This window comes from Pygocentrus nattereri, chromosome 7 (assembly GCF_015220715.1).
Source record: "Pygocentrus nattereri isolate fPygNat1 chromosome 7, fPygNat1.pri, whole genome shotgun sequence".
Classification (NCBI taxonomy): Eukaryota; Metazoa; Chordata; class Actinopteri; order Characiformes; family Serrasalmidae; genus Pygocentrus; species Pygocentrus nattereri.
The window spans coordinates 19066295-19083774 of NC_051217.1; the positions used below are offsets into that span (position 1 = coordinate 19066295).

General features: G+C 40.1%; 1 protein-coding gene across 3 annotated transcripts; it reads left to right on the forward strand.

Annotated features, from left to right (window-relative positions):
• The first annotated feature begins 376 nt into the window (after nt 1-376).
• fosb (FBJ murine osteosarcoma viral oncogene homolog B) lies at nt 377-10313 on the forward strand. 3 transcript variants are annotated; one of them, XM_037540250.1, is made up of 6 exons: nt 377-652; nt 859-1046; nt 2606-2938; nt 3099-3206; nt 4695-5024; nt 6233-10313. In XM_037540250.1, the coding sequence occupies exons 1-6, from the start codon at nt 589-591 to the stop codon at nt 6284-6286; spliced, it is 1077 nt and encodes a 358-aa protein (XP_037396147.1). In that variant the 5' UTR covers nt 377-588; the 3' UTR covers nt 6287-10313. The 3 variants fall into 3 exon arrangements, with proteins under 3 accessions (XP_037396147.1, XP_017563543.1, XP_017563540.1); XM_017708054.2 differs by lacking the exon at nt 6233-10313 and adding an exon at nt 5164-5229; XM_017708051.2 differs by having other exon boundaries at nt 4695-10313.
• The last annotated feature ends 7167 nt before the right edge of the window (nt 10314-17480 follow it).

Sequence of the window (17480 nt, forward strand, 5' to 3'; positions counted from 1 at the left end):
ATATTTTTAAACATTATTTTGTGATCTGAAGCGATCTAAAAGCAACAGTGAATATAAGATGGCAAAAATGAGAAATGTTCTAAAACATTACAAATAAATATGTTTTGTTATAAATAAAAGCAAAAATATATAAATAAAAACAGAAATATCTCGTGGAAGTGAATATAGTAAACGCTGCTATTCTGGATCGCTCCGTAACGGTTGTGTGGGTGAGGGAATCCCTTCACGTCATCGCCTAGGAGACCGAAAACAAAAACACAAGAACGGCGAACCATATATGGGCATCTACGTCAGCGGAACTCCAGTAAGGGGCGGAGACAGAACTCCCTACTTTACAATGCGGACTCAGAAGCTTCATTCAAAGACGAGCAGCCCGGCGCCGAGAAAACGACTCCACGACCGCCTTTCATTCTGTGAACACACACACATCACACTGGTGGGGGGATAACCGTCCCATCTCATGGATTTATAAATGCACATCTTTAAAAAAGAGCGAGGCGTCACGGATTTTACCCGGAACGCGAGGACGTGATACTTGGATTGGAGTTTGGAAAGTGTTCTCCGGCGCAGACCTGGACTGCCATCTTAATGCAACTTTTTTGGAAAGAGACTAAGGGCATCTTGACGGAGTCTTCAAGTAAATCTTGTTACGGTAGGTCACGGCACAGCTGAGTGTTGTTTTTACTGCTGTTACGGACTGACACGCAAAAGCGAGCGTAGCCAGACGTTGCACCGTTGGCGCGATCTCTTTTACAGCGTGCACGTGTACTCCATAAAGTCCGTTTAAACGCTGCGGTGCATTTTCAGCCTTGCCAGAAAGTGCACCACAACAACGCCGCATCTCTCACTGGCTGACAGGTGACGTTCCGTTTTCGCCGGGAGCGCTAGGTTTCTCAGCTCCTCTCGGCTCTGCCGGGGAGATGTTCCAGGGGTTCCCCGGAGACCTCGACACCGGTTCCCGTGGAAGCTCATCCCCTTCTGCCGAATCGCAGTACCTGTCCTCCGTGGACTCCTTCGGGAGCCCGCCCACCACCAGTGCGCCACAAGTAAGTCCCTTTTACCCTGTTTTCTTTTCACTTCTCTCAGCGGTACGAGTGCATTTGCTGTGGAGACACTAGCCTGCGCTGTTTATTCTGCTGCTATACTGTCTCAGGAATTAAATCAACAGCATGCCGGAGATGTTGTCAGATCATTAAAAGTTGCCACGTTTGGAGTGTAGTGTAACAGGACTGAACACGCTTAAAAACGCGTTCTTAGTAGAAGAAACGGTTCTCTTCAGAGCCACGAGTTCTGCATACTCAAAGGGTTCTTTGCATGGTGAAGTGGCTCTTTAGATCGACAGAGAACGGTTCTGTATGGCATCTGCTGCTGTTACAGTGCCAGGCGTGTAACACGTCCTCCATCAGTCTGACGAACCATTTCACTGTGCAGATAACCATTCAAGCTCAAAATGCTTCTGCATAGAACCTGTGGTTCTAAATGGTACCACTGCCTTTACTAAAGACCCCTCCTTTTTAACGGTGTATACGACGCGATACGACAACAGTGCAATAGCTGTAGTTATAATTATTCTGATTTTGAAGCTGTGCATATTTTTTCGCCCCCCTCTTCAGCGTGTAAATCACCCTCGTCGCTTCGTAGTAGCTGCTAATCAGACCGCTAGCAACGTGTGGAACTCTCCGACGTAGGCACGCAAAGCCCCGCCCCCAGCGCAGTGACGTAAATGCGTTCTATTTTGGAGTGTTACGTCGCGTTGCTAAGGGGAACACCGGGGGAGTGACGAGGGACAAGAGAGGAGGGAGGAAGGACGGAGAAGAGGGGGAAGTGATTCGAGAGCGCCGATTGGCTGCACTGGAGCACTCGAAAGCCAGTGGTCTTCTCCGTCTGACACGCTCCTCATGAATATTCATGCAAGTCCGAACTCGCTCCGGCGCCGCTGTTTTCTAAATAAAGAAGAGCTGCTTTTTTTTAATCCCCAGAGTGTCTGATCGTATTTCTTCTTTCCTTCCTCTCTTTTTCTGAGAATTTTTACAACGTTAAATGTGCCTAGTTTCAAACGTATCCTCAAATCAACGACGCCTGTAATTTTATCATTAAAAGCATGTTCTTGCTTTTCAAACGCATAGCTCCTTTAAAACTGCATAATTAATATGGCAAGATCATTAAACGTTGCAAAGACTCTTTTCCGCCGCATAATTAGTCTTAATAATAATTCATAATTCAATTGGCATAATTACAAGCCATTTCTTTTTATAAATGCATGGTTCCTTTTCAAGGTCACAGTTCATTTTAGGTAGGCCACTCGTCTGAGAGGGAGATGTCAGCTAAATTATTATTATTATTAGAAATAGAAATCTTGCAACATTCAGGCTAACATATACAGTTCTGTGTCAGTTTTACTTTAGAATACAATTGCATAGTTATTACTACTTAATTAACATAGGAAATAAGTTTGATAGAGAACCAGAATCAGCTAAATGCTGGAAGTCCTGAAAAGAGGTAATTATGTAAAGAGATGGCCCTGGTTTACAGGACACTTTCCATTAACCCAAATGCTCTATAAGACCCCTTATATGATCTTAATCTGTGCTATAATGTTCTGCAGGAGTGTGTATCTTCCGCTGGCGGTGTAGGGGTGGGTGGCGGGACAGCCAGCAGTGGAGCAGGGGTGGAGATGCCTGGCTCCTTTGTACCCACGGTGACGGCCATCACCACAAGCCAGGACCTGCAGTGGATGGTGCAGCCTACCCTCATCTCCTCCGTGGCACCTGGGCAGAGTGGCACAGGCACAACCACCATGACCCAGCCGGTGAGCCTGGATCCCTATGATCTACCAGGGCCTAGTTTCTCCTCTGGCTCAGGCTTCACTCCCCCCAGCTCAGATACCCCGGGCCCTGTCCGCCAGTCTCGTAGCCGCCGCCGCACAAGGGATGAAACGGTAAGTGAGGATCATGTTCAACCAGACGGTTTGTATACATGATGATTATGAAGCTGTGTCTGAACGTTTGTAAAGTGTGGGCATGTGTTTTTTGCAAAAGAATGCACCGTCTTTGAAATATAATGACATATTTACATGGCCTCTAATCTCATATTTCCAGCTGACTCCAGAAGAAGAGGAGAAGAGGCGCGTCAGGAGAGAGAGAAACAAACTGGCCGCAGCCAAATGTCGTAATCGGCGGCGTGAGCTTACAGACAGACTGCAATCGGTAAGCGATTTCAAAACAATGACTTCAGTCATGTGCATATTTCTTTTTTAGTTCAAAGCTTAAAGTTTTTTGTCAAAGTAATAATAGCATTACTGAGTCAGGAAGGGAAAAAACAAACATACTGAATTATGGTGTTCCTGCACTGCTGTAAGTCTCCCTGTAAAGTCTGAAATAAGAATTTGAATGTCAGAGGTGTCAGGTCAGAGTCTGGAGTTTTTCAGACCACATCATAAATGTACACATATTAACTTCATGTGCACAGGCTCAAAAAGATGGTGTGGGCCATTGGTTAAGTCTAAATGCAAAATCAACATTATACTGATGAAGATCTAATGATAATAATACATACATCCCTCACCAAGATTTGACTGAGCTCTCTTTGAATGCTCTTTCATCTGCTCGGGGAAGGGGTCCAAAGTACAACCAACATTATAAAATATTTTTATGCATGTTGAGTGCAAATTGCACATTTCCACCATTAAAAAATCCCCATAATTTACATAATGTAGCTTTAATTTTATTTAATGGGAGAATGTGGCTTTAATGGCAAGTTTTCTGTTAGCTGTAGTGCAAGACTTATTAATGATGTGCATCAGGGGTGCTCAATCCTGGTCCTGGAGATCTACCACCCTGAACTGTTCAGATCCAACACACCTAGCTAATATAGTCAGATGCCCCTGAAGGCCTTAATTGAGTGGATCAGTTGTGTTAGATTTGGGTTTGAGCTAAACTCTGCAGGGTTTTAGATCTCCAGGACCAGCATTAGGCACCTCTGATGTAGATAATTAGTATGAGTTGGTATAAATAGCTATTGTAGTAGTGTGGAGAGCAAAGTCGTCTTATTGGCTTGTGAAATTGTGAAATTACATTGAAAAGTCTATAGTGGACAGAGTAACTGTACTTAAAATCAAGTGACCAGATGTTAAAAGTCTGTATGCCTGTTTATGCCAAGTTTAGTCTTATGCTTTTAGAGAAAAAGAATATATTTACTCTAAATTTGTTCACAAAAAGGTTTTATTCAATTTTTATTCAGTATATATATATACTATATATATATATTCCGTTTTTATTCTGTATATATATATATATATAACTATTAAGTTCACATGAGTGTCTGACCCTTACTGTGAAAATACAGTGATATTATATTAACAGAAGTGAATGCAATCTCACTGGAAATATCAGTAAATCTCTGTGCACAGCTCTGCAATCAATGAAGAAATTGTCTTATGCTTTTAGAACAACATGTAAGATGGACATGTTTCCTAGAATAAAATTACTTTTATGTGTCATTGTTAGGGACAAAATGTTAAATGCCTTGTCGAATTATTTTGTGTCATAATTAGGGACCAATGGCAATACAACATTTTTTAGTCATTTTTAACAGAATGTTCTGTTAATTAACTTTTGTGCTCATTGAAGCACTTTGTGTCTATGTCAGTGTCTGTCCATCTTATGTGTTGCTCTCACTCTCCTCCCATCTTCCAGGAGACGGACATATTAGAGGAGGAGAAGGCCGAACTGGAGGCCGAGATTTCAGAGCTGCAGAAGGAGAAGGAGCGACTTGAGTTTGTGCTCATAGCCCACCAGCCCGGCTGCAAGATCCCGTACCAGGAGGAGGCACCGGCGCAGCTGCAGCAGCAGACGCCTCCGCCTCCTGCCCCTGTCTCTGTGGTGGGATTGACTGTGAAGGAAGACACTTTCTACCTGCCTCCCGCTTACTCATCCCACCACCACCACCTGCCGGGCTCTTCGCAGACTCAGCCACCTTCGGCGCAGCAGCAGGCACAGCAGCAGCAGCAGGGGATGATGCAGGAGGTAGCCTTTTCTAGTTCTTTCTATGAGCAGAGCCAGCCGGCGCCGGGCGGCCCGTGCCTTGTTGCCGACGGTGGCGGTAACCCTGACGCCGGCAGCTACAACCCCTCATACACATCTTCATTTGTGTTCACCTACCCAGAGGGAGCCTGTGGGGTCAGCGCTAACCAGCGAACCAGCAGCAGCGAGCAGTCCTCTGACTCCCTGAACTCGCCCTCACTTCTCGCGCTCTGAGAGCCCTGCTCTTTCCTGCCTGTCCTTGTTCTTTTCACATACTCACGCATATCAACGTACATATACAAACACAAAATTTATTTCATTGATTGCAGATCTGCACACAGAGTTTCTTAGACATGTTTAGTGAGACCGCATTCGCTTCTGTTACCATAATACCTTTGCTATTTCATGTTAAGCTTCAGAAGTCTTAGTACCCTATTTATTCAAAGCCTTCGGGTGTTTTTCGGTGAATTATTTTTGCACACATCGTTTCTGTATCAGAATTGGAAATATTGTCAAATACCTCGACCGGTAATCAGTCCTCTCAGTTTTATTGCTCCAACCAAGCAATTCCGCACCATCCTTAAGTGCTTTAGTAGCTTAAATCGAGCCTGAATGACTTCATCAAGTATTAATTTGTATTGAATTCAGGCATAGTATTGAAATGAGTCACCACCACCACCAGAGCCTGTGACATCCCCACACATCCACACTCACACATTCAAAAGACACCTTATGACACAAGCACTTAGTTATACATATCCCTTTCCGCTGCTCTCTCTCTCTCTTTCTCTCTGCTCCTGCTCACATTGGTGTTCCATCGCTCTCTTTCTCATGCCGACCGTCTGCAGAGTGTATTTGTCTGAGCTGAAAAAAGGGGACAAAGAACTTTTGTGGCTTCCATACTGGGTTTTGGGTTTTTTGGGGGAGCCTGCAAAATCCTGCAAATCCTCCCACCCCTGCTTTCTTCATCCCTCCATCTAATCCTCCTCTTGCTTTTTCTTTGTCATTGTGCTGGGACTATGAAAATGAGGGACATTATTGCCCACCCAACAGTCAATCAAGCAGTCAATCAATCAATCAATCAATCAATCAATCAATCAACCAATCAGTCTATCTCTATCTATCTCTCTTTTTCTTGTCTCCTCCGTCGTCCATCTGCCCATCTGTTTCTCCTCTCTCCTGTCTCTATGTACCTCTGGTTCTCTGTGAAGTCTTCAGCCCCTGAGAGCCCATTGGACCCTGAAAGCCCCTGGACCCTTGAATGATCGGCGGGCCACCCCAGAGCCACAGACCCCCACCCTCCCCAGCATGGACCAGCCTGCTGCACTGCACAGAGGAACCGCAGAGCTTTTTACTATGAGTAGATCTTTCAAAACAGCCAACACCAGCTATATAGCATGCAGATCAAATGACGGCAAGCAGAGTTTCGGGCCAAAGCAGGCACAAAGGCATGGGATTCCTTTGTTATGTCCTTCACGAGGATTTGCTTGAATGGTTGGGCAAATGTAGGGAACAGACTGATGTAGGGAAGGGGCTTGAAGGAAGCAGAGGAGCTCTTAGGCATGGCTGTGCCCATCCAAGGTTTGGAGGCCTCTGAGAAGCAAAAAGGAAAGAAAAGGCTGAGCTTCACTTTGCAGCTCTCCACTTCTGAATCCACCCTGTCTGGTTTCCCATGTCATCTCTTGCCTGTTATTTGTCCTTGTGTTTTCCAGACCATTTAACTGCCACACCCCCTCCACTGAAGACAGTTTTCTGTGGTTTCCTGTCCATTTCCATGATAGTATTAGCTTTGACCCCTCAAAAATAGTGGCCTAACTGAAGGTTACATACAAAAGGTGGCTCTTAATGTAAGTGGCACACGTCTTGTCAGTCAGTGTTGGCTAGCTTGGTTTTGAGAAACCTTGAAAAAAAGTGGATAAAAAAGAACTTTTGGAAATTTTTGAAACAACCTCTTAGCACTTGGACTAGTGGCCTCTGTAGGTTCCCATAGTCCTTTGCAGCCTGACTCTGTCCTTTAGTAACCAATCTGTGGGCAGCTGCAGGCTTTTATTGTGAAAGGGCATCACTGAAGCTGCTTCTCCAGTTTATTTCTTTCTTTAAGGAGGTTGACATGTTGAGAAAGCACAATTGTGGGCCAAAGCAGATGGAGGAAGAAAGACAGGAGTTGTTTATGAATATGAAAACTTTATTTTCCTGTGAATTTGCTAATTATTGTTTTTTGATATCTTGAGTTAAGGACTTTTTTGTTACGCTTTTTCTCTTTTGCTATTGATTGTGCCGTTGCTGCCAAATGGAGGAACTTTGCGGGGGCCCGTGAGTCGCTCCTTTTCTCTGTTACTGTTGTCTTATTGTAATTATAAAAATATTGTTATTATTATTATTATCATTATTATTAATAATAATATTATTTCATTGTTATCAACATTTGGCAACTATAAAAGACATGTTGTGCACTATGAACCTTTTTTATGTCATAAAGTATCCTAAAAATGCTCTATATTATGTATGCGTATATATACATATTCATTGTGTATATATACTGTATGTACAATGATTGTAATGTATGAATGCTCAGAAATGTAAAATGGTTATTTTTGTTAATGAAGACAGGAGGGCGAGCTTGTTGCAGCTGGTTTTGGTTTTAAACATAGATATTTTTCTAAAAGAACAAAAAACTATATTATGATATACAATAATAGCCCGCCTTTCCCTCAATATGAAAAGCATTGTCACTGCCTTTGCTCTGTTTGCTGTGTATTTATATGTTCTATATATAAAACACATTGCTATGTATGATGAGTATATTCGAACTGTGGTGCATATAATGGTATATATGTATCATGGGTTTATGGAGGTGATCTTGTGCTTTAAATTTTTTTCGCTCGTGCTTAGTTTGTCAGTGTGAGGTTGGTCCCACAGCCCTCGCTCATCAACCCCTGTGGACAAAACACACTGGATGCAAAAAAAAATAATAAATGATAAAACAAAGTGAACAGAAGACTTGAGTGTCTCGATGTAGATTGAATATTTGTGCAAAATTCACATTGGAACCTTGTGGTCAAGCAATATCATTTGTATTTCTGTACTGACTTTCACACTCCAGTGTGTACTGTCCCCACATACAAGCGCAAACTATTGGTCTCTCACAGATTCATGACATTTTTGATATTTGGTGGTCTGTCAGAACTAGGGCTGAACGATTCATCGCTTTTACATTGAAACTGCACTTTCAAAGTGCAGTTTTCGGACCACAAGAGCTGCGATTTTTATTATGTTCTAAATTATTCAACATGGCGTTAGGTTGTAAGTAAGATTGTACTTAATATCACTGTGGTTCTGGCCCAAAATAGGCAAGGAGTTTAATTTATTTAAACACAAAAAGCATTTAAATTGCAATATTGGCCAGAAAAAAAATGCAGTTCTCCATTTTCTCCAAATCATTCAGCTCTAAACTAGCCAGGGTGGTTCCATAGGTAGTCATAGGGTTATTATTACAGATTATAGATGGCGGCCTTAAGAAATATTCCCTATTTGGACCATAGTAGACATTTCTGCATGTTTAGACGTGATAACACATTCTGACACTTTACACATTCTCACGTAACTCACATTCACCTGCAAGTGGGATGAACCTCCGAAAACGACATGTTCAACTGTGCAAATGTATTACTTTTTTTTTGTTTTATATTCCAAAATCTATATATAAGTGCACCACTTGTCTTGTAAAGCATAACTGTATTGAAGTTCTTTTCATCTGAGCTATGGAGTAGAATAGATTTCTAAGAGAAAGATGTTTACAGAAGGGTGGCACGTCTAAAGCTGAAAGGTTCAAGTGCAATTCTTAAAGTGTTGATCCAGCAAAGCTCTCTTTGGTGGTTTTCAAGGCTGATGGGAGGATAGAAGCTTGCAGAAAAGTCCTCTGACATTACAGTATGGCATGCAGAGCTGCTTTTGGTGCTCATAGTGCACTGTTGGTGCTTTTCGTCACTCTTAAGCCAAAACATAGTGTTACTGTATTCTTTAATGTACCATTAATGAGACTAACATGGAGCATGGCGGGGTTTCCATTCAAGATAGTCTTCCGCTTTGCAAAAAAAGACGCCCGGTGTCGTTCGCAGTGATTGTCTTTGGCTTTCTCAAATTCTCGATGCTTATTGAAATGCAATATGTAGATCCTCTGGGACGACCTTAGCATGTAGCACATTAGCTGACCTACGAAAACAGTGGCATTCCTAATCTTATGTAATGTTGATATTAATGGTGTCATGATGAGGACGAAGTGAAGCCACTGCCTCTCACTTCAGTGGACGTGTTCTCCCTGGTGAAGCTTTCTGTCTCTATCACGAAATGCCTTTGATGATTCAACAAGGGCCTTCTTTAATAACGTCTTATAATCTGATCCTAAATATATAGTTGTATGCAAATGTTTCAACAACCCATATTTTGTTGAAGTGAAAATCCTCTACAGGACATTTTTCTGCAAATTTCTATTTTTTTTTTTTAACATGTTGGAAAAAGTAAAACGTAAAATATAAAATGTGTCATCATTTTTGCACAAGCAACATTTTATGTTTTATTTTTTCAGCAAATAAACAGTAATTGTGCATTAAAATGTGCAGAAGCGTTCCATGTAGAGGATGCATTAACTCAAAAAATTAAAAAATTAGATTTTTGTAGCCCAGACGTTTTCACATGACTGTATGTGATCATTAAAAAATTTAAAGATAACAGAAAAGGTATGATGCATCTTCATTTTTGAGAGGTGTTTTGCCGACTTTTTGAACGTGGAGCCTCAGTTAGTATCATAAGCTTTGGACGAACTCAGAATTGAAAGCCTTTATCAATATTTGTATGTCTGTGTTTTATGGTGCCGATATGTATGATAAATGAAAAATGTATGACAAAAAATTGTTTGTTTGAAATGTACTTGACGGAAGTGGCTGGGATATTTTTAGGTCAGGGGGCTGTTAGTTCTGTGGAACAGGACATTTTGACCCCACAGGCCAACGACCCTGCCCTTTCAGCAGTTCTCATCATTCGCTAGTATATATCTGAATCAAACTGACTGGCCCTCAGAGGGGTCTATAACGACAACGTCCATCCTCTCCATATCTTTATCGTTCTCAGTTCCTGATTTACTCTCGCTATCTTATTAGCCCTTTACAAAATCGAGGACTTTTCACTTTGTTGCATAGACTGTGAAAACTGAGTGTGCTAACGTACCTGAATTTCTTCGTTTGATCATCTTTTCTTGTTTTAAAAAAAAATGTCATTAAAATAAACTGAAGCATATTGAATTTTCCTCCCTTTTCTCTTTGGGTTTATTGAACATGTTGTTGAATATGTTTCTCATTGAAAATATTATTGTCATGGAATTCTCGCTTGCAAATGAGTGACATCTCGACATGGATTCATTTAAACATACTAATAAAAATAAAAAATAAATAAATAAACATACTGCACTAGGACAACTCATCCACATATGTGGACACGCTCATTTCATTTGCAACACATACATAAATAAAACACGCAGAATTGTTCTATTAGAGCCTATTAGTTTAGGTCTATAATGCTCGTGTGCAAAAGTTTGAGCACCCGGGTCAAATGACTTGTTCTGTTGATTTTGAAAGTGACCATCCTTTACAGAGAACACACTTCTGCGGGTTTTAATGCACATTTACTGTTTATTTGTTGAATCTAACATGTTGGAAAAAAAAAGAAGCACCAAGCGTGGCCTGTGTGAAAGCTAAAAAATTTTTTTTCTTCAACATCTACAATATCAAATCAAATCAAATCAAATTTATTTATATAGCGCTTTTTACAACTGATGTTGTCACAAAGCAGCTTTACAAAAATGGGAATCACAGCACAGAGAATCAGACAAAACACTGAACATAATATACAGAATATACAGAACCCCCGTGAGCGCTGAGGCAAGGAAAAACTCCCTCAGAGCTGGAGGAGGAAGAAACCTCGGGAGGACCAAGACTCACATCTAAAGGGGGGACCATCCTACCACTGGTCAGACAACTTATAAGTTAAACATTGAAAAGTCAATTTTACATCCACGCAGTTCTAATATATTCAGGTGTGTATAATCAACAGTGGAAACAATTAGAGTTCATATAGATTTGGATGTGATCTGTAGTGGAGAAGCTGCGTTCCAGAAACTTCCATCAGTCTGGTCAATCAGGGGGACAGGGGGACTTGAGGGTGGGACATCCAGTATTGGGCCGGACCGGTGGACAGTCAGTAACTCGGAGGAAGGAAAGATTTAGGAATTAGTTTAGACTGGATTTATGAAGAACAGAAAATGTAAAAAATTATCAGAGTGTGACTAATGACTCCGGCAGGTCTGAATATGACAGCCTAACTAAAGGGAGAGAGCCAGAAGGTAACATAGACACGGAGGCTCCCTGAGACACTGGCATTCACCCACTCCACCGTCCACAAACCTGAGTGACTGCATGTAGTGAGTGACAGCAGCACCAGCATCTCAGTTTACCCACAATTCACTATGTCCATGAACCCCTGGATCTGCAGCCTTATCTAAAGGGAATTAACATTAACTACCAAAAGCTAAACTAAACAAGTAAGTTTTTAGTCTAGACTTAAAGATTGAGACTGTGTCTGAGTCCCGAACATTATCGGGGAGATTATTCCAGAGTTGGGGCGCTTTATAAGAGAAAGCTCTTCCTCCTGCAGAGCTTCTCTGAATTTTGGGAACTACTAGGAAGCCAGCACCCTGTGATCTAAGTAATCGTGGTGGTTCATAATAGGAGATAAGGTCTCTCAGATACTCAGGAGCGAGCCCATGTAGGGCTTTATACGTTAACAGGAGAATTTTATAGTCTATGCGGAATTTGACTGGAAGCCAGTGAAGAGCTGATAGGACTGGACTAATATGGTCAAATTTTCTAGTTTTAGTAAGGACCCTGGCTGCAGCATTTTGAACTAGCTGAAGTTTATTTAAGTTACTGCTAGAACATCCTGACAGTAGCGCATTACAGTAGTCTAGCCTTGACGTAATGAAGGCATGTACTAATTTTTCTGCGTCATGTAAGGATAAAGCATTTCTTAGCTTGGCGATGTTACGGAGATGTAGAAAAGCTGTTTTAGTAACATTAGATATGTGTTTATCAAATGCTAGATCTGAATCTATGATAACGCCAAGATTTTTAGCTGTTGAACCAGGTGTGACTGAGAAGTCGGCCAGATTCAACATTAGGTGTGATAATTTATTTCTAGCAGCTTTAGGGCCTAATAGAAGAACTTCTGTTTTATCACTATTTAATAGAAGAAAGTTGTGTGACATCCATGATTTCACATCTTTTACGCAATCCTCCATTTTCTTTATTCTCTGTTTGTCATCAGGTTTGGCTGATATGAAGAGCTGCGTGTCGTCTGCATAACAATGAAAATTAACATTATGTTTTCTAATAACTTTGCCCAGGGGGAGCATGTATAACGTAAATAATAACGGTCCTAAGATAGAGCCTTGTGGAACTCCATATCTAACCTTTGTATAATTGGAGGGTATATTATTTACCCTCACAAACTGAAAACGATCGGTCAAGTATGATTTGAACCACGATAAGGCAGTTCCAGTTATACCGACCATTTTCTCTAATCTTTCTAGGAGGATATTATGATCTATTGTATCAAAAGCTGCGCTCAGGTCAAGAAGTACCAGTAAAGAAACGCAGCCTTGGTCAGCGGCAAGAAGCAGATCATTTGTTATCTTAACTAGAGCTGTCTCAGTGCTATGATGAGGCCTAAATCCAGATTGGAATTTTTCATAGATCTGGTTTCTTTGCAGATAAGAGCCAAGTTGTTGGGCCACGGCCTTTTCTAAAATCTTAGAAATAAATGGTAAATTTGAAATAGGTCTATAGTTAGATAGTACACTAGGATCAAGATTTGGTTTCTTGATCAAAGGTTTAATTACTGCTAGTTTAAAGGCTTTGGGAACATACCCCAGGTTTAATGATGAGTTTACTATTGTTAATAGTGGTTTAATTATGTCTGGTAATACCTGTTTTAATAGTTTTGTGGGAACTGCATCAAGTGTACAGGTTGTGCAGTTTGATGAGGAGATAATTTTCTCCAGTTCTAAATGATGTAGTGGGTTAAAAACTTCCAACCTGACTTCGGTAGCTGGATTTTGTTCTATATCAGCCACACCAGATGACAGACAAGATGTGCTATTTATCTGTTGAACTTTGTCCCGAATATTTTCGATTTTATTATCAAAATAGTCCATAAAAGCATTGCTAGTGTGGATTGCTGGAATCTGAGGATCAGTACCTGCCTGATTTTTAGTCAGTTTAGAAATAACACTAAAGAGAACTCTAGGGTTGTTTTTATTAATCTCGATCTGAGAGGCCAGATACTCTGAGCGGGCTTTATTAATTTCTCTTCTATATTCAACAATACTGTCTTTCCAAGCAGAGTGGAATACTTCCAGTTTGGTTGATCGCCATTTTCGCTCAAAATTTCGTACTAATTGCTTTAAAGTACGAGTTTGGTCGTTATACCACAGCGCAAGTTTTTTCTGTCTCTCTTTTTTGTGTTTAAGTGGTGCTACACCATCTAAAGTAGACCGGAAGGTATTTTCTAAACAATCAGTTAGTTTGTCTAGTTCTGCTGGGTTACCTGGAGAGTACACTATGGTTGATAAATCAGGAAGGTTATCAGTAAATTGTTGAGCGGTAAAGGGCGTTATTGAACGTTTCATAGAGTAGCTGGGGGATGTACGTATATTATGACTAAGATGAAGTTTAAAAGAAATAAGATAATGATCTGAGATTACTGAGGTTTGAGAAAGAATATCTAGGTTATCTATGCTAACACCCAGGGTCAAAACCAGATCCAGAGTATGATTACAGTAATGCGTAGGTCCTGTTACATTTTGAGCAATACCAACTGAGTCTAGAATTGATGCAAAAGCCTTTTTTAATGAGTCATCAACTTTTTCAAAATGAATGTTGAAGTCTCCTACTATAATTACTTTATCACTACAAACTGCTAAATCTGCAGCGAAATCACTAAATTCTTTTAAAAATTCTACATAGGGTCCTGGTGGTCTGTAAATATTAATTAAAGAAAATGCATTCTGTTTTGTAATTGGATTAATTATATTGATGTAAAGAAGCTCAAAAGAAGTGAAATTATCATAGTGTTTCTGATTGACAGCTAGGGAATTTCTAAAAATTATGCAGACCCCGCCTCCTCTACCGGACGATCTGGGGTTGTGTATATAATTATAGCCTGCAGGGGTGGCTTCGTTTAATGCTAAATATTCATCGGGTCTAATCCAGGTTTCAGTGAGGCACAACACATCAAATTTCTGATCAGTTATGATTTCATTCACTATTACTGCTTTTGAATTTAGAGATCTTATGTTAAGTAAACCAATCTTTAGTTTTGAAGTGCTAGTGCTACAGTCTGGATATGATTGTTTAATATACGTTAGGTTATTTAGATTTACTGTTTGAGTTTTTTGACATTTATGTTTGACTCGGGGGACAGACACAGTCTGAATACATTGGTATCTAGGTAACGTCTCTTTGCAGCTCACAGACGGTCGGTTAAGCCTCTCTGTTCAATATGTTGTCATTTCAACATGTGAAACTGTTGATTTCAACTGTGAAGCTGTGGTCGATGTCTCAACATATTTTCCCTTAGAAAATTGACAAAATGTGTCATTTGGGGCCCAAACTTTTGCATACAACTGAATACCATTTCATTACAGGCCAAATGTGGAAGCAAAAAATGGTCTCCCTTTATCTGGATAGTCACCTGTAGCCCCCCTGTAGATTATCTACAGATGTTCAAAGCGTTAACAAACTGTCTGTTGATTCTAAACAGTGGTGGGGTTAGGGTTTGGACTTGGACCAGGGTGAGGACTGGGTTTAGGTTTTGGGTTGAGGTTAGGGTTAGGGTTAGGTTTAGAGCAAGTTTAGCCTTAAAGAAAATGATGGTCAAATTAGTAGATATTTATTTAAATGCAACTTCAAAGTAAATGAAGTATCTACAAAGCATCTAAAGTGGACTTTCCAAAAAAAGTGTTACCCCCCCAAAAAATCCTTTTTTTCATAATGTTATTGATAAGAAACCTTAGTATGTTTATTAGAACAATAGGGTTTACTGAAGTGGCAAGTAGTTTAGAGATTGACCTGCATCTCTGATCAGAACCAGCTGATTATGAATGTGGGTGAATGTGTTAGGAGTTTGTGCACAGTGTTCTTGTCTGAGCGGGGAATCAATCCCTAGTCTGTGTGGAGGACAGCAGTGTGACCCACAACATTATTCTATACCCCATTCAGATCCCCCTGAAGGCTAAATGTGTTCAAAGAGTTCGGAAAGAAATGAAATCTGCTCGGTGTAATATACACTGCAAATGAATAGGAAAACCGGAAGCCAATAGAAGTTTTGATTTTGTTATAGTCTATGTCACTGAACATATTGCGTAATGCTGGTCATTCACAAACGACTGTAAATGGCCTGTAGTGCAGTCTGACTGGCACTACCCACCAGCCCTGCATATTTTAATGTTTTCATTCCAACTTATCAGCCCATTAAAAGCCCTTCCTGAGGTAAAGTGGGTGTGTCAAAGTCAGGAAAGCACTAAAATGTGCAGGGCGCCTTCAGGACCCGGCCTGGGAAACACTGCTGTGGTGTGTAACAGCATAAGTAGAACTGTGTAGCGTATTGAAAACAAATGTGGAAAAAAAGTCTATATCCAATAAAGGAAAAACACCCACTGTGGCTGTGTTCCAATCACAGAAATAATTATTAGATTGGAAATGTAACTCAGAGTTAGCTCCACTTCATGTTTTCCTGCTCTAACACACCTCGTTCAGTTCCACAATGACCTTTTTTATTTTTATTTTTTATTATTGAACAACCGGGCCCCTGACGGAGAAGCGGCTTAGAAAATGGATGGATGGATTATTGAACAATTAAAGTACATGCAATACATTCACGAGTACAAACAACACAAACATATAACAGAGTCCACACAGCTTTCATGTGTTTACACTGGGAATCTGTAAATTTGCTTTTACAGTTAAACTGTAAAACTTTCCACAGAATGTCACTTAATGTATATATATATATATATATATATATATATATATATATATATATATATATATATATATATATATATATATATATATAAAGAATGCCTTGTCTGCCTTGTGTTTCATATTTCAGATTTTGAAGTTTTCAAGTTTGAAAATCAAAAATTGTTTTTTACTATTGGACACAAACAAAAAGATACCGTATGCATATTTGTGTATATGCACAATCACAATAAGAGCCACAATCACATAAAGTAGAGTTATAATTTATGCCAATTTTATATAAAACAACTGTTGCTACTAAGTACATTTGATGAGTTATATTAAATTAAACTATACTTCTCTACCCTTACAAGTAACTCAGTATTTGTTTGCCACTGTCATAACTTTTTTCCAATCAATTTGAACCTCAAGTAAAGAATGAACTGCCAGAATAGTATCAGACTGTTTGTGAAAAAAATGGGTTTTTACATCCAGGACTCAATATATCCTTTGTTTATAACACTAGCATTGAAATCTTCCATGGTTTCTGATACAAGGTCGCAACTGTTTCTTAAATGACACAAAACTGCTTCAGCAATTGCATTAATAACAGTCCAAGCCAATTCATGTCATTATGACCATTCCTCAGTATATACTTTGGAATACATTGGAATGAAAGGTGTTTTTTTAGGCCCCAAATAGACAATAGCAGCACATGATACTGAACTGCATTTACTGCAGACACACAACAGTGTGAAGCAGAATATACAGTAAATACACCAGAAAATAAATACCAATAACAATAAATACACAAGACAATAAGCACTAGACAGAACAGCAAAACAATATGTGTGAATGGACATGCATGGACTGGTAAATGCAGCATGTGAGTCATGAAGGAACTACACTGTAAACATTGTCAACCGTAAGCTGTACGGAAACACTGACTTGATTAAAATAGTTAAAGAATTTGAAGTGTAGGTGTGCAGTAATGGTAAAGGGGTGGGTGACGCCTTATAGTAAAGTCTGTGGTGGGTGTTGTGGGGGGCATCAGTGCACTCAGTAATCAGTAGGGATCCAAACTTATATTAATATTACATCTATTCACAAAGCTGCAGAGGGACCTGGTGATTAGCTAAAGATGGGAAAACAGTGCAGGGCTGGAACAGGAAAACATGAGGCCCTCCGTTTGGATAAATGGTGCTTTGCTGCACCCTAGTGGTCAACAAGCAGCAAAGAAAGCAGATTCTTCAATAACGCGAGTGGACCAAATGAAACCTTAAATTTTTCTACAAAAAAAATGACAATAAAACTTTACAGAACTGTAGATAATATTCACGCGTATATGCACACGTTTATCAGTTTAATGGAAAACTTTCTAGCTTTCAAC